Consider the following 18,340-nt stretch of genomic DNA (forward strand, 5'->3'; position numbering starts at 1 on the left):
GAGAGGGTTCAATCTAACGGAAATTAAAAGTTCTGGTGCTTTTTTAAAGTGATCAAGAAAATTGGAGGGCATCTAAGTTCCATCCCAGGCTTATTTTTATCCAAAAGTCAACGGTTCAAAATTTTGAGATAGCCATTTTATTCAGCATAGTCGAAAATCATAATAACTATGTATTTGGGGGTGACTTACTCCCCCACAGTTCCTGGGGGAGGGGCTGCAAGTTACAAACTTCAACCAGTTTTTACATATAATAATGGTTATTGGGAAGTGTACAGACGTTTTCAGGGGGATTTTTTTGGTTTTGGGGGTAGGGTTGAGGGAGGGGGCTATGTGGGAGGATCTTTCCTTGGAGAAATATGCCATGGGGGAAAAAATTCAATGAAAAGGGCGCAGGACGAATCTGGTCACGTTAGAAAAAAACGTCAAATTCAGAGCTTAATATACAATACTGGGTGTTCGGAACCTCTCTATTATGGAGTATAATTTGAAAATAACATAACTATACGAGCGATAAAACATATATACCACAACCATAACTCAGCTAACGAAAGAACGGCTAAGAGATAACACAACTATAAAGCGAAAACAGGTGAAAACTAACGGGAAAATAAACGAACTAAGAGGTGGAAGGGGCCCAGAGAAAAAATATAATCCTTCTTCAATTTTGAGCCTAACTTCCGCAAAGGAGTAATAATGTCAGAAGCCCCGAAATACCGAATTATTTTCTTTTCAAACAGTTCGTGGTAAAGAACTGTAGTAAGGGGCGACCCGGCTCAATAGTAAACGGAACTCTAAAAAACGGAATTTTGATGCTAAAAGATACATCAAAAGAATCGAATTTTCACGCTGATTCTAAATATATAAGTTCCAATTAATTTAGTCTTTGTCATCAAAAGTTACGAGCCTGAGAAAATTTGCCCTATTTTGGAAAAAAGGGGGAAACATCCCCTAAAAGTCATAGAATTGACTTAACGAAAATCACACTATCGCATTCGGCATATCAGAGAACTCTATAGCAAAAATTTCAAGCTCCTATCTAAAAAAATGTGGAATTTTTTGCCAGAAGACAAATCACGGGTGCATGTTTATTTGTTTGTTTGTTGTTGTTTTTTTCTGTTCCCCAGGGGTCATCGTATCGACCAGGTGGTCTTAGAGTGTTGCAAGAGGGCTCATTCTTACGGAAATGAAAAGTTCTAGTGCCCTTTTTAAGTGATAAAAAAATTGGAGGGCAAATAGGCCCCCTCCCACGCTAATTTTTTTCCAAAAGTCAACAGATTAAAATTTTAACATAGCCATTTTGTTCCGCATAGTCGAAAACCATAATAACTATGTCTTTGGGAATGACTTACTCCCCCACAATTCCTGGGGGAGGGGCTGCAAGTTACAAACTTTGACCAGTGTTTACATATAGTAATGGTTATTGGGAAGTGTACAGACGTTTTAGCCAAAAAAAAAATTAATATACTAATTTCATTTCAATAATTTATGTGCGGAGAGCCAAAATCAAACATGCATTAATTCAAAAACGTTCAGAAATTAAATAAAAAAAACTAGTTTTTTTAACAGAAAGTAAGGAGCGACATTAAAACTTAAAACGAACAGAAATTACTTCGTATATGAAAGAGGCTGCTTCCTCATCAACGCCCCGCTCTTTACGCTAAAGTTTTTTACTGTTTTAAAAAGAAGAGTTGAGAGAAAGAGTCAAACGCAGCCTCTTTCATATACGAAGTAATTTCTGTTCGTTTTAAGTTTTAATGTCGCTCCTTACTTTCTGTTAAAAAAACTAGTTTTTTTTATTTAATCTAAAGCAGAGCCAATGCATTATCGTTGATTAAGCGAAGAGCAATGCGTCGTCAGAGTGTAATTTCGTATTTCTTGACCATTTGTATAGAAGAAATAATGGTAGAAATCTAGAAAGGGTCTGCCCTATCTTGCCGTAGTGGGATAGATATCTGCTAGGCAATACAGGACAATCTATCTCAGCTGCAACAAACTGCCGAAGGACCTGAAATTTGAATACGGTGGTGAGGCTCCATAATAGCCAAAACGAGAAGAAGAACAAAAGAAACAAGGAGTCCCATTCAATGGAAAATCGAAAATTTTAGGGGTATATCCATAGGCCGAAAATGCATTACTCCCCTTCGACGGGAATGTCGAGGAACTCAAGTGTGTTTATTGTAATACCAGTTGGTGGTACTGGAAAATATATTTCTGGCTCGCATATCAAAGGCGAGGGCAGCTTCACCAGTGTAAAAAGCCCCTATGGGCGGGACGTGAAATTTCAACAAAATCGAAGTCTGAGTCCACAAAGCATCCGCTAAAGCTTTGCACGAAACGCTACACGATTGCGAGAAATAGTCACTCAAGAAAGAAGAGGCAAGAGCGTTGGACACATTCAATTACCTCTATAGTCATTATATACCCCGAACCAACAGGTGTCTAGAATTCCCAATAGCAAATTAAGAAGCAGTTGCGACCAGTTTGATGAGCTATCTCTCATCACCAAAACACATCGCCTTAAGCTATTTGGCGACACCTTGCGTCACCCCAAAGGTACGATATGTCAGTATGTCGTACGATATCTACAAGCCAGTACCTTTCTAGAGACGACAGTCAGCAGGAAAGAAAAACTCTTTGCCAAAAATTCAAAGGGGACCAAGAACCGTTGGATACTTCCGTAGATATGGTGGGAGGTGGGATAGGGAATGGATAAAGATTGCACGGGAAGCTGCAGCCGACAGATCAAAGTGGTTGTCGGATGTCTGTTGGTCCTGGGCAAGATAGTTCTTCGCCTGGTTCCCACCAAAAAGTAAGAGTAAGGAAGCAACTACTCCCTCCTGTGCCTTTTTTCAGTCCCTGGGGACCTAAAAACTTCCAAACAGCATCCGATCAAAACTTAACTAAGAATTATCCAAAAATCAAAAAAACACACCTCCAGGTAGATTTGATCCATACAAGCTCTAGGACCCTACATGCAATTGGCCTACTCTTCGGAAGTACATTTTGGTAGAGAAGGAAGGCATGTTCCAACTCGGTAAAATAAGATTCTTGCAACGAATTCAACTATGAGACCGAAAGGAACTACCAGGCTTGAAAAATGTTATGCCCCATCAGCTCAGACGAGAAGGATTTACTGTACTTGAATATTTTTGATTAGCAAATACCAAAGGATTAACCAGATTCAGAATATTTTTCGATAAGCATTGAACTACAATGGGTTTTCCAAACCAGATCAAAAGGAGTGCTGGAATTAATTTCAATGATCGAAATTCATTATTTTAATCAGCTTGGAGGGCATGTACCCTGGGCCAAGGGGACGGGGCCTCATAGCATAAGCAATTTTAGCCAAAAGCTCTTAAGTGTTGGAAATACATTTTTAAAGTCTGATCAGTTCGAAATTTATAGAGAGCATGCCCTGGGCCAACGAAACTTGAACGCAAATATAATTTTTTGTTCGATTAAATAAAAAAAAAAAACAAGTTTTTTTAACTGAAAGTAAGGAGCGACATTAAAACTTAAAACGGGCAGAAATTACCCCGTATATGAAAGGGGCTGTTCCCTCTTCAACGCCTCGCTCTTTGCGCTAAAATTTGACTCTTTCTGTCAACTCTACTATTTAAAATAGTAAAAACTTTAGCGAAAAGAGCAGGGCGTTGAAGAGGGAACAGCCCCATTCGTATACGGGGTAATTTCTGTTCGTTTTAAGTTTTAATGTCGCTCCTTACTTTCAGTAAAAAAAAACTGTTTTTTCATTCAATTTTTGAACGTATTTTAGTTAATCCATATTTTGATTTCGGCTCTCCGCAGATGAATAATTAAAGCGAAACTTGCATATTTATTTATTTGGCTAAATGGCTTTCCCATAGTTTTGATCGAATGATTATGAGAAAAAAGGAGGGAGAGGAGGCCCAGTTGCCCCCACCCCCACCCCAATTTTTGGGTACTTAAAAAGGGCACTAGAACTTTTAGTTTTTTACGAACGTTTTCATTAGTAAAAGATATACGTAACTTACGAATTAGCTTACGTAACAAACCTCTATATTCGTATGTTTTTATTACGTATATGAGAGGGTTCGCCCACTCGTCAATACCTCGCTCTTTACTCTAAAGCTTAAATTTTGTCCCCTGAATCAAAAAGGCCGTAGAATAAATAGTTGAAATTACTAAAAATACTTTAGCGTAAAGAGTGAGGTATTAGGAGGAGGTGAACCCCTTATATGCGTAATATTTTCTGTTTGTTTTAAGTTTTAATGCTACTCCTTACTTTCAGTTGAGAAAACTTTTTCATACTTATTTTTTCATTGTTTTTGTAAATAATGCTAGAAAATGCTGCGCCCCCTTCATGGAAATCTTCTTCCCCCATGACAAATTCCTCCATGGAAAGTTTTCCCCCACATAACCCCCTCTTCTCAACCCCTCCTTCCAAACAAAAAAATCCCCCTGAAAACGTCTGTGCACTTCCCAGTAACCATTACTATATGCAAACACTGGTTAAAGTTTGTAACTTGCAGCCCCTCCCACGGGGACTTTGGGGGAGTAAGTCGTCCCCAAAGACATAGTTATAAGGTTTTTCTACTATGCTGAATAAAATGGCTGTCTCAGAATTTTGATCCAACAACTTTGGGAAAAAATGAGCGTGGGAGGGGGCCTAGGTGCCCTCCAATTTTTTTTGTCACTTAAAAAGGGTACTAGAACTTTTCATTTCCGTTCAAATGAGCCCTCTCGCAAAATTCTATTACCACTGGGTTGATACGATCATCCCTGGAAAAAAAAACAAACAAAAAACGAAAAAAAAAGAACAAACAAATGAACACGCATCCGTGATTTGTCTTCTGGCAAAAAATATGGAACTTGTACAATAGGGTTCTCGAATGCGCTGAATCTGATGGTGTGATTTACGTTAAGATTCTATGACTTTTAAGGGGTGTTTCCTCCTATTTTCTAAAATAGGACAAATTTTCTCAGGCTCGTAACTTTTGATGGGAATGACTAAACTTAATGAAACTTATATATTTAAAATCAGCATTAAAATGCGATTCTTTTGATGTAACTATTGGTATCAAAATTCAAAACTCCATTTTTTAGAGTTTTGATTACTATTGAGCCGGGTCGCTCCTTACTACAGTTCGTTACCACGAACCGTTTGATTGGCTTGAAACTTAGAGTGTATAGCCTAAGACAAGAAGGCCTCAAAGCTAACACATTTTTAGTCAAGAGGGCTTAATTCCATTAAATGGCCCAACAACTTTGAGACTGGTAATAACGGCATTAGTATTGGTAGTACTCATTCGTAATACCAAGAGTAGCAGTCGGACTACTATGAAGTGGGGTATCATTTGATAGGAAACAAAGTGGAAAAGAGAATAATGTGCTAACTCTGGTAATCCCATGGCAATATGACTTCAAGGTGGAAACACAAATGTGACTTCAAAAATATTTGGGATATCTTGCCCATTTCTAACCGATCTACGCCCGAGCTGCAAAATTTCGGTGAGGCGATGCAAAAGTGTTTGAAGTCCTGGCTCAGTTTAAAAAGGGCTAAGTCCAAGCTGCGGACTGCCTCGGTCAGCATATTGGACCTTTTTTGAACTAGAATAGTGCAAAAATTAGTGATATTTATGACTGAGAACTCAATGTAGGCATCTGGCTCCTCTGTCACCTCTAGTCCCACATACCATGGCCCATTTTTTAGCAGATAGACATACATGTCGCAGAGCGTTTGAACTGGATTTATAAAACAAGAAAAACGTCAGTCTGTAGCCCCTTAAACACCAAACCCAGGCCTCACAAACCTTTTTCGAACCGAAATAGCACAAGGCTTTCAATCTCTGTGATATGGGAGTAAAAGGCCCTCAATCGGGTGACTGGCCACTTAATTAATGGCAGGACTACGATTTTCTCAAACTCCCCTTATAGGCTTGGCTATCATTTGCGCTCTATCAAAAACAAAACACATTTTAAATAGCTTTTTCTTTTTTCCTTGCAACTCATAATTTTATTTTTAAAACTCCGAGCATTCTATTTTTTTATATTATCATATTTTAGAGAATCTAGTTTCATCAAATCTAATATGTAATAAATTTCCTTTAATACTTTCTTCCTGAAAAATACCAATGTATAGAAAATCAGTAGGCGAATCATTTATTGATTCACTAATTCAAAAGATTACTTCACCAAACTAAACTAATTGTTTCAAAAATTCATCTAGGTATCCATTTTCATTACTTTTAGAGAAATGGAAGAAAAAAAAAATGTCCTTATAAGACATTAAAACTAAACTGTAAGTCATCCATGAATTAGTAATATGAAAATTCGTTTTTTCTTCCCTGTGAAGTTGAATAGTTTTGGGAAGAAACCAAGAAACGAGGATAATTTGTCTTGTCGCTTTTTTCGACTAGCTGAAAAAACTTTCAAATCTTAGTTCCTTAATTATTCTTTTTTTTTGTTTATCAAACTATCTGTTTGATAAATAGACTTTACCTGTTTACTGATTTATTTTCCTGAGTGAAAATGACTTTGGTAATGGTAAGGATTACGGTTGGTTTATGGTTCAAAAAAAAAAGAAAAAAAAAACAGTAAGTTCACTTGCAAAAAATATTTATGGCAATGGCAAGGATTACGGTAACAAGGATTACTTTTTATGGTCTACAGAGCAAGATCAGAGAAAAAGAGTTTATTTTTAAAATTTCAATGGTAATGACAAGGATTACGGTATATGGTTTACGGTGCAAGTACATAGAGTTTAGTTGCAAAAAATGTTAATAGTAACAACATTTGTTACAACTATTGTTACTTGTCATTATCATGTGAATGTAATGACAAGTAACTTCACACGGTAATGTGAAGTTACCGTCACATTACGTGACGTAACTTACGTCACGTACATGTGACGTGTGACACGTCACATGTGTTTTCTCATTCTCTTTGAGAAATTCTTAAAGAGAATGTTTTATCTCTTTTTTTTCTCTCTCTGCTTCACTTTCAATTTTTTGTGGTCATGGTCCTCAACAAGTTCGCTTCCAGGATCTTTGTTATTATTGGTGTCACATTTTAGTTTTATTTGAATAAATTGAATTGAATTGAATTAATGGCAAGGATCGTGGAACAAGTTTCACAGTACAAGAACAGAAAAAATAGAGTCTATGTTTATTGACAAGGATTACAGTACATGGTTTACAGTCTAAGAAAAGAGAACCAGAGTTTACTTATACAAAATATTTGTGCTACTGGCAAGGATTACGGTATGAGGTTTGTGGCACAAGAACAAAAAACAAGGAATTTACTTTAAAGAAAATATGGCAATGACAAGGATTACAATATACGATCTACATTGCGAGAACAAAGATACAGATTTAATTTGTTTACTAATTTACTTTACATGGAGGTAACTGATTCAAGTTTAAATCAGATTCGCTTCATTTTCTCTATGTAGGAGCCAATTTTATTTGTTCAAGCCCAAAGAACACAGAATTAAAAAAAAAAAAAATACTTAGAAAAACTGGTGCAATTCAGCAAGCCATTTCTATATGATGAAAGATGTCATCAATTTTTAATCTATCCAAAAATAACCGTAAAAAAATCAGAGAAGTAAAGAGCTACATTAAAACCTAAAACAAGCAGAAATAAAGATATATAATAGGTCAATCTTAACAACTAGATTAAATAGGTTTGTGAGTATTAATTTAGTTTTATTGTTTATTTTTACAGTTTAGTTTGGTTAATAAAACTTCGAAAACATCAATTGGTAATCTCTGAAACAATCTCTTTTGTTTGCTGAAGCCAAGTTGTTTATGGTAAACGGATAAATGATTCGCCAATGGAGTCTCAATACATTTGAAAAGAATGAATTGAAAAGGAAAAAATATTTTAAAGAAAATTTATTGAAGTTTAGAATGGCTCTGTGACGTTTTGCAGAAGAAGAATAAAAAATCCTGCTTCTCACTTCCCTAGAAAATCACTAAATTACCAACAAATTTCGCAAGAAATTATCTGCAATCCATAGTTGGATTACCTTTTTGATAATCCAACTCGGGCCAATTTTTTTATGGAGATGGATAAATGATTCGCCAATGGAGTCTCAATACATTTGAAAAGAATGAATTGAAAAGGAAAAAAAAATTAATGTAAATTTACTGAAGTTTAAAATGGCTAGGTGACGTTTTGCAGAATAAGAATCAAAAATCCTGCTGCCCACTTCCCAGGAAAATCACCAAAATTACCAACAAATTCCGCAAGAAATTATCTGCAATCCAACTCGGGCCAATTTTTTTTTTATGGTAAATTGATAAATGACTCGCCAATGGAGTCTCAATACATTTGAAAAGAATGAATTGAAAAGGAAAAAATATTTTAAAGAAAATTTATTGAAGTTTAGAATGGCTCTGTGACGTTTTGCAGAAGAAGAATAAAAAATCCTGCTTCTCACTTCCCTAGAAAATCACCAAAATTACCAACAAATTTCGCGAGAAATTATCTGCAATCCATAGTTGGATTACCTTTTTGATAATCCAACTCGGGCCAAATTTTTTTATGGAGATGGATAAATGATTCGCCAATGGAGTCTCAATACATTTGAAAAGAATGAATTGAAAAGGAAAAAAAAATTAATGTAAATTTACTGAAGTTTAAAATGGCTAGGTGACGTTTTGCAGAATAAGAATCAAAAATCCTGCTGCCCACTTCCCAGGAAAATCACCAAAATTACCAACAAATTCCGCAAGAAATTATCTGCAATCCAAATCGGGCCAATTTTTTTTTTATGGTAAATTGATAAATGAGTCGCCAATGGAGTCTCAATACATTTGAAAAGAATGAATTAAAGCAAAAAATGTGTTTTCATGAAAGTTTATTGAAGTTTAGAATGGCTAGGTGATGTTTTGCATAAGAAGAATAAAAAATCCTGCTTCCCACTTCCCTAGAAAATCACCAAAATTACCAACAAATTCCGCAAGAAATTATCTGCAATCCATAGTTGGATTACCTTTTTGATAATCCAACTCGGGCCGAATTTTTTTTTATGGAAATAGACAAATGAATCGCCAATGGAGTCTCAATACATATGAAAAGAATGAATTGAAAAGGAAAAAAAATTAATGTAAATTTATTTAAGTTTAGAATGGCTAGGTAACGTTTTGCAGAATAAGAATCAAAAATCCTGCTTCCCACTTCCCAAGAAAATCACCAAAATTACCAGCAAATTCCACAAGAAATTATCTGCAATCTGTAGGCTAGTTAGATTATCTTTTTGATAATCCAACTCAAGCCAAATTTTTTTATGGTAAATGAATAAATGATTCGCCAATGGAATATCAATACATTAGAAAAGAATGAACTGAAAAGGAAGAATGTTTAATAAAAATTTATGGATCCCTAGTTGGATTATCTTTTTGATAATCCAACTGGGGCCGAATGAAAAACAGATTCGGGTCCTTCATAATTTTTTTTCACCTGATACCCAGAGAAAGTGTGAGTTGCTTATGGCCAAGTTGGCTTATCCTAACACTCTTTAATATTTTTTAATTAATTAATTAAACCTTAATTAATTAATCTTTCAAGATAATCTTATACCCTTGAGATTTATAAATTTTACTTTTTAAATTAATCTACATCGAGAAACATATTTTTCCGTAGAGATAAAAAATCCTACACCTCGAATGTTTAATTGAGTTGGTGGAATCATACGCTACTCCCCTGCCTAGCTTGTGATTTTGGGGATTATGCAAATGGATTCTGGATTTTTTTTTTTTTAATTATTGTTAGGTGGTATTTTTTGTCTCCCCTGTTCCTTCCTGGTCATGGAGCCTCACGGAGGAAATTATGTTGTAGATGACTTGTATTGTAAATTTATTGACATATAAGAACTCAGATTACTAGTACAATGAGTAACTGATTCACTTGTGTATCTATACAATCACAAAAAGAGGCTTAATTCACCGAGAAACAGAGTTTAGGTATAAAAAAGTGTTGTGATTTAAAACTTTCTTTTCTTTCTACTGGCTTAGAACTTCCCACAGGAGAACCAGTCAGAAGAATAACATCCAGTTCTTTCTATTGGCTAAAAATTCCACATTTTCATAAAGACGAGATTAAGTGTCTCTGCAGAAATAAGGTATTTTATGATTGGCATACAAAAATACGCCACAGATCTAAACAAATCAAGCTAAACCGTAATTAATGCCATAGAATTATAGTTAGATAGCCAGTCTTTTTCCACTATGCTTATACATTGGTGAAATTTTAATCAGATTCAGGAGACATTTATGGGCTGCCCTAACAAAACTGACCATAGTGAAAGCAAAAGCAACGACTATAATAAAGAGAAGTTTTTCCAAGGCAAAATGTGTGATGTTTAAAAAAGACATAGAGCGAAATGTTCTTGGTCTCTTCGGGACATATCTCTGGAGATATTCCTAGGAGTTTAATTATCCGTCTAAATGTTCGATTTTAATGACGTCAGAACGATCCCTTGCTGTCATCGGTTACACGTTCAAAAGTGGGCGGTGCTTCAAGGAAATATAAGAAAATTGATTATCCTCTCTTTTAAATACATTCCCACCCCAAAAAAATGGAGGAACATCCTGATTTCTTTAAAAAGAGCTTAAATAACAAAAAGAGCATTTTATGCATTAATTTTCTAAAATTTCTAAACGGTAAGAATCTATTCACACATGAGTATAAGTACTTGTTCAACTACTTTAATTGCAGTTAAACAAAGAACAAGATTATTAAAAAAGTAATTTTTTCTAACTTAAAAGCGTTTCACTGGTCTGACAGAATTACAAACAACACCTACATAAAAGACAAAAATAAACAACATTTAATGTTTAGAAAATTCAGAGAAGTAGATGGCGGTATTTGGGCCACACAGTCTGTACTGGCAATGGTAGACTCCCTCATGATTTTTGGTGCTAGGTCCCCCTGGTATAAGACGTGAACAGGGGAAAGCGACCCTTGGTTGATGCCTTGAGAAGGATGATAAACTGGTGGGAACAACTTTGACCGGTTTGTGGCCGTAAGATCTTCAGAGGTTGTGGCAAGACACCGCTGTTGCCTTATGGGCCAGCCAGCATAGAAGGAACTAAGTCAAAGTTTCAAAAACTTTTCATTCTTTTCGAAGGCTTTCCATTTCTAACAAAAGAGCCTGTCAGGCTTTGAAAAAATTACATTTTGAAAAGGTATCATCTCTCCAGAAATGTGATGGGCTTGCAAAAATACGTCAGAAAAATAATCGACACAAAGTCAATGGACATACGCCATCTGACGGTTGTACTCGGGTGAGGATGGGTGAGTAGACTCTAAATATATTTTAAGTGTGAATGTAATTAATAGTTATTTATGTTTTGTTTTGTTGGTTTTTTTTTCCCAAATAACGGGCCATTGAGCCCTTTGGGATATTTTTTTGTTTATAAATGTATGCATATTGGTAATAAAAGGAACTTGAACTTGACGTGCGTCACAAAAATGGAATTAAAGGATTTTTTTTACACACGGAAGTTTAGGAAGTAATCTTTTTTCTCCTTTATAAAAGGCTGTAATATCTGTAGGCAAATCCTACAAAGAGTAGAATAAGAATCCTGAAAGAGTAGAGAAAGGAACAAAAGACCTTCTAAGGGGATTAATTAGGTTCTGATTTCACTCTTGGAAGCTTCATTTATCTACCTTTGATCAACAGAATTTCATGATTTCAAAAGACCTTAAAGTGAGTTTTTCCAAGATCTTTAAATTTGCAAGGGCCCGTACTCAAAACTCACCGTCCCTGCATATAAACTGTGTTTTAATTTTATAACTGCCATGTACAATATACCTCTTTCATAACAGGACAATTCTTCCCTCGGACTAAATCACTTATATCTTCAGACATTTAAAAAAATTAGATAATAGCGAAAGAATACCTGTTAAGAAGGCTGTAAAAAGGCTTAAAAGGTTAAAAAGTTAAAAAGGCTTTAAAAAGGCTTAAAAAGTTAAAAAGGCTGTGATACCTGTAGGCAAATCCTTCGGCTTGTTTTTTTGTTCCTATAAGTTGAACGATTGCGAAAAACTGCTGATGTCCATCAAATTTCTCCTGTTTTTCCAGCACAAGCATGAAATGATGCCCAAAACAGGATTGCATCATAACCCAATCAACAGCACCAGGCAAATTTATGTCAGTTGCTAGAAAAACTATGTCTTCACCTGAAAAAAATGGAATAAAGATAAAGTGGACAATGCTGGACCGGTCTGAGGACCACTTGCCAGCAAACAGGGCATAAAGTGCAGTTACACATAGGTAGAGCCATATCCAGGATTCTTTTCAGGGGGAGGGTGTACAAAAGAAAACTTTACAAAGCGCACAAAAATGCATTTCTATTCATTTTTGTTACGATTTTTGTTACGAGTCGGACAAACATTTCAGGGGGAGGGGGTTAAAAAAAACTACCCCTCCTGGATGCGGCCTAGGCAAAAAGAACAACATTTTGAAAAAATTTAACAGTTTTCTGGCAAAAAAAAAAATCTTTCTCAAATTTACTCTCCCCTCTGATTAAAGATCTAGAAACTTGTCATTTTTTTAAAACAAGCACAAAATGATATCCAAGACAGGGTTGTTTCATCACCTAGTCCATAGCATCTCATAAATTTTTTGTCAGCTGCAAGAAAAATTAGAAGAGCAGAATCGGAAAACATTTAAGTAGTCAATACTAAGCGGTCAAAACAATCACCTAACAAGTCTATAAAGAAATTGGGGAATATTAAACAAAAATATTAACTATTTAGTTTTATTTTAGTCCACTAATCGGTAGGCGGAAAAAATATACATGTTTTTCTATGCTTTGTTCTGTGTTTAAGCGGGGAGAATGTTTAAAATAGATCTCAACGTTGAAGTTACAAATTCACGTCAAAGAAAGTTTCACGTCAAAGCTCATTCGATTGGAAATTGAAAGGACTAGTGCGCTGTTTAATATTCGAAATTGATTGGAGGGCAACTTAACCTCCCACCCCCATTATTTCCCCAAATCTCATCCAATCAGAATTTTGATATAGCCATTTTGTTCAACGCAGTTGAAAGGTCCGGAAATTATGTCTTTGAGGATGACAACCCACCTACAGCCCTCAGGGCAAGGGTTGTAAGTTATGCTTTGGGGGCTTATAAGGTATATATAGAAAGGATGATCGTATAAACTTTGGAAGGGGATCATTGGATTGGTAATCAGAAGTTCTAGTGCCCTTTTTAGGATTCAGAATGATCGGAGGGTGGATACTCCCCGCATCTCATATTTTCCCGAACGGCACCTGATAGAATTTTGAGATGGCCTTTTGGAGCCTTTGAAACTTCAAAAGGAGTTCATTCGATTGGAAATTGAAAAGGCTAGTGCCCTTTCTAATAGTCAAAAGTGATTACGGGTAACTAACCCCCCTCCCACGCCCTACACTTCCCCAAACACATCCAATCAACATTTCGAGATAGCCATTTTGTTCAACTTATTGCAAAGCCCGGAAATTATATCTTTGAAGATGACAACCCCCCCACAGCCCTCAGGGCAAGGGGTGTATTTTACACCCTGGAGGAATATAAAGTATATATAGAAAGGGTGATCGTATAAACTTTGGCGGGGGCTCATTGGATTGGTAATCAGAAGTTCTAATGCCCTTTTTAAGATTCAAAGCGATCAGAGGGTGGATGCCCCCCCAGACATCTCGTATTTTCCCAAAATGCATCTGATATAAATTTTGAGATGGTCATTTGTTGTCGAAGAAACTTCGAAACCAGCTCATTTGAATGGAAATTAAAAGAGCCAGTGCCCTTTTTAAGAGTCAAAAGTGATCAGAGGGCAACTAAACCCCCTCCAATGCCCACCATTTCCCAGAACACATCAAATAAAAACTTTGAGAGAGCTATTTTGTTCAACGGAATTGGAAGGCCCGAAAATTATATCTTTGAGGATGACGACCCCCTCCCCCAGCCCTCGGTGCAAGGGTTGTAAGTTAGGCTCGGGGGGTATCCAGGTTGTCAAAAAGCATAGATGGAATCTTTAGGGAATGATACCAAGTTTAGTTTTTCAGGTCAACTTCAAAAGCTATAAAATTAAATTAAACAATACTGTTTGTGTCAAAATTAAAAATTGCCTAAGTAAAGAAAAATGTTGGCACCAAGGTTTTTTTTTTCTAGGGTACTTCGTATAGAAGGAGTTGTCGTATAAACTTCGAAAGGTGCTCGTTCGACTGGAAATTTTAAGTTCTATTGCCCTTTTAATAGTCAAAAGTGCCTGAAGGGCAGCCAGCCCCCCCTCACGTCTTCTTTTCCCCAAATACATACGATAGAAATTTAGGGATAGCCATTCTGTTCAAAATACTTCAAAGATTATATAAAAAGGCCTTCAGGTTTGAAATAGACCTTCAGAACCTAAAGGAAAAGGTTTTAAGTTATACCCTGAGGGCATATATGGTTTCTGTATGGAATGCGTGATTGTATTAACATTGGATAGGGCTCATTTGATGGAAATTGGAAGCTATAACGTTCTTTTCATGACTCAAAAGTGAATTGACGACAACCGGTCCGCCCCTCCTCCCACGACCATCATTTTCCAAAAAAGACACCCAATCAAAATTTTGAGACGCCTAATTTATCAGCATTGTTGAAAGATCCTGGAAATATACCTTTGGGGACGTCCACACCCTCACACCTCCCAGAACAAGGTCGGTAAGTTAGGCAATGTGTTCATTGTTTATATATAGTAAATGTGATTGAAAAAGGTATGCTTGTTTGACCTTTGCTATTCAAAAAGACAAAGGACATTCAGGTGAACCTTTCAGAGAAGTTTTAGGGGAGTGTTGAACTACATCGAGAAACGTTATGTGTATACAGGACGTCAAAAGGGTATGACTCAGAAATGACTGAGCATATTAATTTTTAACTTTCAGAAAATGATGAAAGAGGTGATCAATTGACCAAAAAGGTAATATTTGTACATTATTACTACTACTGCAGCTACCACCACAATTAACGTTAAGTTTGAGCCAAATCAAAAGACAGCATTTGCATGCTCGTTGTCAAAAGAGCGTATACCAAGAATAGATTTGAACTACGTCTCTAGGGATTTTGGGTGTGTATACCTCCCAAAATTCTGTAATTGGCAAATTATGCTTTAAAACTAAATTAAAAGGCACTGTGCGCAGGGCTGCCAAAAAGAAACCTTAGATAAGAAACCTCAGCATTATTTTGAGAACGACTGGGGGTATTAGGTTGAAAATTTCGGGCCTACTACTATTTACTTGTGCTCTTACAATTAAAATAAATCAAAAGAGTGTAAGCGAATCCAAGTTGTTAAATAGCACAGATAGAATTTTTTGTGAAGGATATTAAGTTTCATTTTTCAGGTCAACTTGAGGAGGTATAAACTTAAATTAAACAATACCATTTGTGTGAGAATTAAAAATTGTTAAATAAGTTTCTTCAACATTCAAATAGGAAAGCCAAACGAATAGAAAAAAAATTGAAGAGATATAAAGTTATTTTTTCCATGAAAAGACTAAGTAAAAAAAGAGAAAGAAATCAATTGTAAAAACGTTTTCCACAAAAAAAGTTTATCAAAGAAAAGTGAAGAGCTCCATTAAGCCAAAAATGAGCAGAAATACAGTCAAATAATCTTCCAAGCGGAAAACTACCACAAATGACTGTCAGTAAATAAATGGAACTCAAAATGAACAGAAATTACAATAAATAGCCGAGTCAAACTCAAAACGAGCAAAAATTAACATGAGTAGGGCTGATAAGTGAAAACTCCCATGCCTTCTCAAGATTAAATATAAAAAAAAACTAGTTTTTTTAAACTTAAAGTAAGGAGCGACATTAAAACTTAAAACGAACAGAAAATACTCCGTGTATGAAAGGGACTGTTCCCTTCTCAACGTCCCGCTCTATACGCTAAAGTTTGACTCTTTCTCTCAATTCTACTTTATTAAACAGTAAACAAAACAGTAAAACAGGAACTGGGACCAATTTTCATTCTTGTTCCAGTCTACGAAAAAATATGAAATTAAACAAATTTAAAGTAAAAAGACAAAAGATGGCAATAAAAAGTTTAACACATATTTTCAACAGATCCTTTAAGATACTATTGTAACATATTGTTACAGTTTACATACAGAACATATTGTCTACATATTGTTACATACATATTATGTGTGCGCTTTTATACACTAAGCCTATGAAATCCTTGATTTATCCCTTACCTTGCAGAGTTGTGATTGATCTATGTTGTTGTAACAGATGAGGCATAACCATTTCTAAAGAGCCTTGCCATTTACAAGAAGCACCAGGACATGGACAGGAATAAGGTCGAAACTCGCATACTTCTTCATGTTCTGTTTTGTCAGTATGAAGCATACTGGCTGTACACCCTGAATTAGCATACTTGCATGGGAAAAACACGGTGCTTGCCACTCTTTCCATTGCCAAGTTCCGTATGTTCCCTATAAAAATGTTTGCCTAAGCAATGGTTTGTCGTGTAAAAAGCAACGTCAAATATTTGAACAGTGAGGTGCTTGCTAATCTTTCCGATGCTAAGTTCTGTATGATTCCTATAAAAATGTTTTTAAACAATGATTTGACGTACAAAACAAATCTTACACCATATAAAACACGGTGCTTGCCATTCTTTCCGTTGCCAATTTCCTAAAAACGTTTTTTAAGCAATGGTTTAACGTACAACACAAATCTTAAGCCATATAAAACACAGTGCTTGCCATTCTTTCCATTGCCAATTTCCATATGTTTTCTATAAAAATGTTTGTATAAGCAATAACTTGCAGCATAAAACATAATATAAAATATGGCATTCGCTTTGCCTACTGATTTTTTCGGCAAAATGGCTGCTTGAACAAACTAATCGGACCTCAACCTTAGCTACCACTCAAATTCACGCTCTATAAATGAATCAATCATTTTGACAAAGTTGCCAAAATATGCAACTTTGTTACCTATTAACTTTGTTAGCATCCAGTTCACTGAACCCTATGGCTGAAAGGGCTAAATGAGATTCTGTGAAATCACAGTGAAGGGTAATAATGAACGTTCTTTTACTACATCCTCCGAGACAAATTAGTTATTGTTTTTATGATTACTACTACTAACAACTCACTGCAACACCAACCCACCTGAGATTAACACAGCTGTCCAGACTCCTCCTCTATCCCCATCTATTCAAATCTTCCTTCTTTACCCCTTCTAGGAAATTCCATTTTCTTTTAAGTCCTTTCTTACGACCTCCTTCCACCCCATTTAGGGACAACCTACTTTTCGTTTGAACCTAGATAGATGGCGGAAAAGGACGATCTTTGATAAAAAAAAAAAAAAACAGCCCAAACAAAACATTTCCCTTGCATAATAATCTTTTATCCTCTTTTATAAACACAGGAAGGGTGAGGTGTAAGGAATTAATTCGATTATAGGTAAATGTTTAGTTTCGTTCCAAGTGCTCTAAAGTGCGTATTACTGCATATAGCAAGATTCTGATGATAGCATATTGTTTCTTTTTCATTATTAGAGAAGCGACTCCATTTCTGGTTGACCCTCCTCCTCGATGGGCCAAGACTGGCTATCTAACTATAATTCTATGGCATTAATTACGGTTAGCTTGATTTGTTTAGATCTGTGGCGTATTTTTGTAAGCCAATCATAAAATTCCTTATTTCTGCAGAGACACTTAATCTCGTCTTTATAAAAATGTGGAATTTTTAGCCAATAGAAAGAACTGGATGTTAGATTCTTCTGACTGGTTCTCCTGTGGGAAGTTCTAAGCCAGTAGAAAGAAAAGAAAGTTTTAGATCATAACATTTTTTATACCTAAACTCAGTTTCTCGGTGAATTAAGTCTCTTTTTGTGATTGTATAGATACACAAGTGAATCAGTTACTCATTGTACTAGTAATCTGTGTTCTTATATGTCAATAAATTTACAATACAAATCATCTACAACATATTTTTCCCCGTGAGGCTCCATGACCAGGAAGGAACAGGGGAGACAAAAAATACCACCTAACAATAATAAAAAAAAAATCCAGAATCCATTTGCATAATCCCAAAATCACAAGCTAGGCAGGGGAGTAGCGTATGATTCCACCAACTCAATTAAACATTCGAGGTGTAGAATTTTTATCTCTACGGAAAAATATATTCCTCGATATAGATTAATTTAAAAAGTAAAATTTATAAATCTCAAGGGTATAAGATTATCTTGAAAGATTAATTAATTAAGCTTTAATTAATTAATTAATTAAAATATTAAAGTGTTAGGATAACCCAACTTGGCCATATGCAACTCACAGTTTCTCTGGGTATCAGGTGAAAAAAAAATTATCAAGGACCC

At 35.6% G+C, this 18,340-nt stretch overlaps 1 protein-coding gene across 1 annotated transcript in view; it reads right to left on the minus strand.

The window, feature by feature from the left end:
• The window catches only part of LOC136033224 (E3 ubiquitin-protein ligase Siah1-like), a 43,321-nt gene that overhangs the window by 12,670 nt on the left and 12,311 nt on the right, over positions 1–18,340 (minus strand). Inside the window, exons 3-4 of the mRNA XM_065713936.1 lie at positions 16,207–16,446; positions 11,979–12,171 (exon numbers count right to left, since the gene is read on the minus strand). Of these exons, the coding sequence (XP_065570008.1) occupies positions 11,979–12,171; positions 16,207–16,446 (433 nt within the window). The remainder of the gene's footprint in view (positions 1–11,978; positions 12,172–16,206; positions 16,447–18,340) is intronic.

Source organism: Artemia franciscana, chromosome 11 (assembly GCF_032884065.1).
Source record: "Artemia franciscana chromosome 11, ASM3288406v1, whole genome shotgun sequence".
Taxonomy (NCBI): domain Eukaryota; kingdom Metazoa; phylum Arthropoda; class Branchiopoda; order Anostraca; family Artemiidae; genus Artemia; species Artemia franciscana.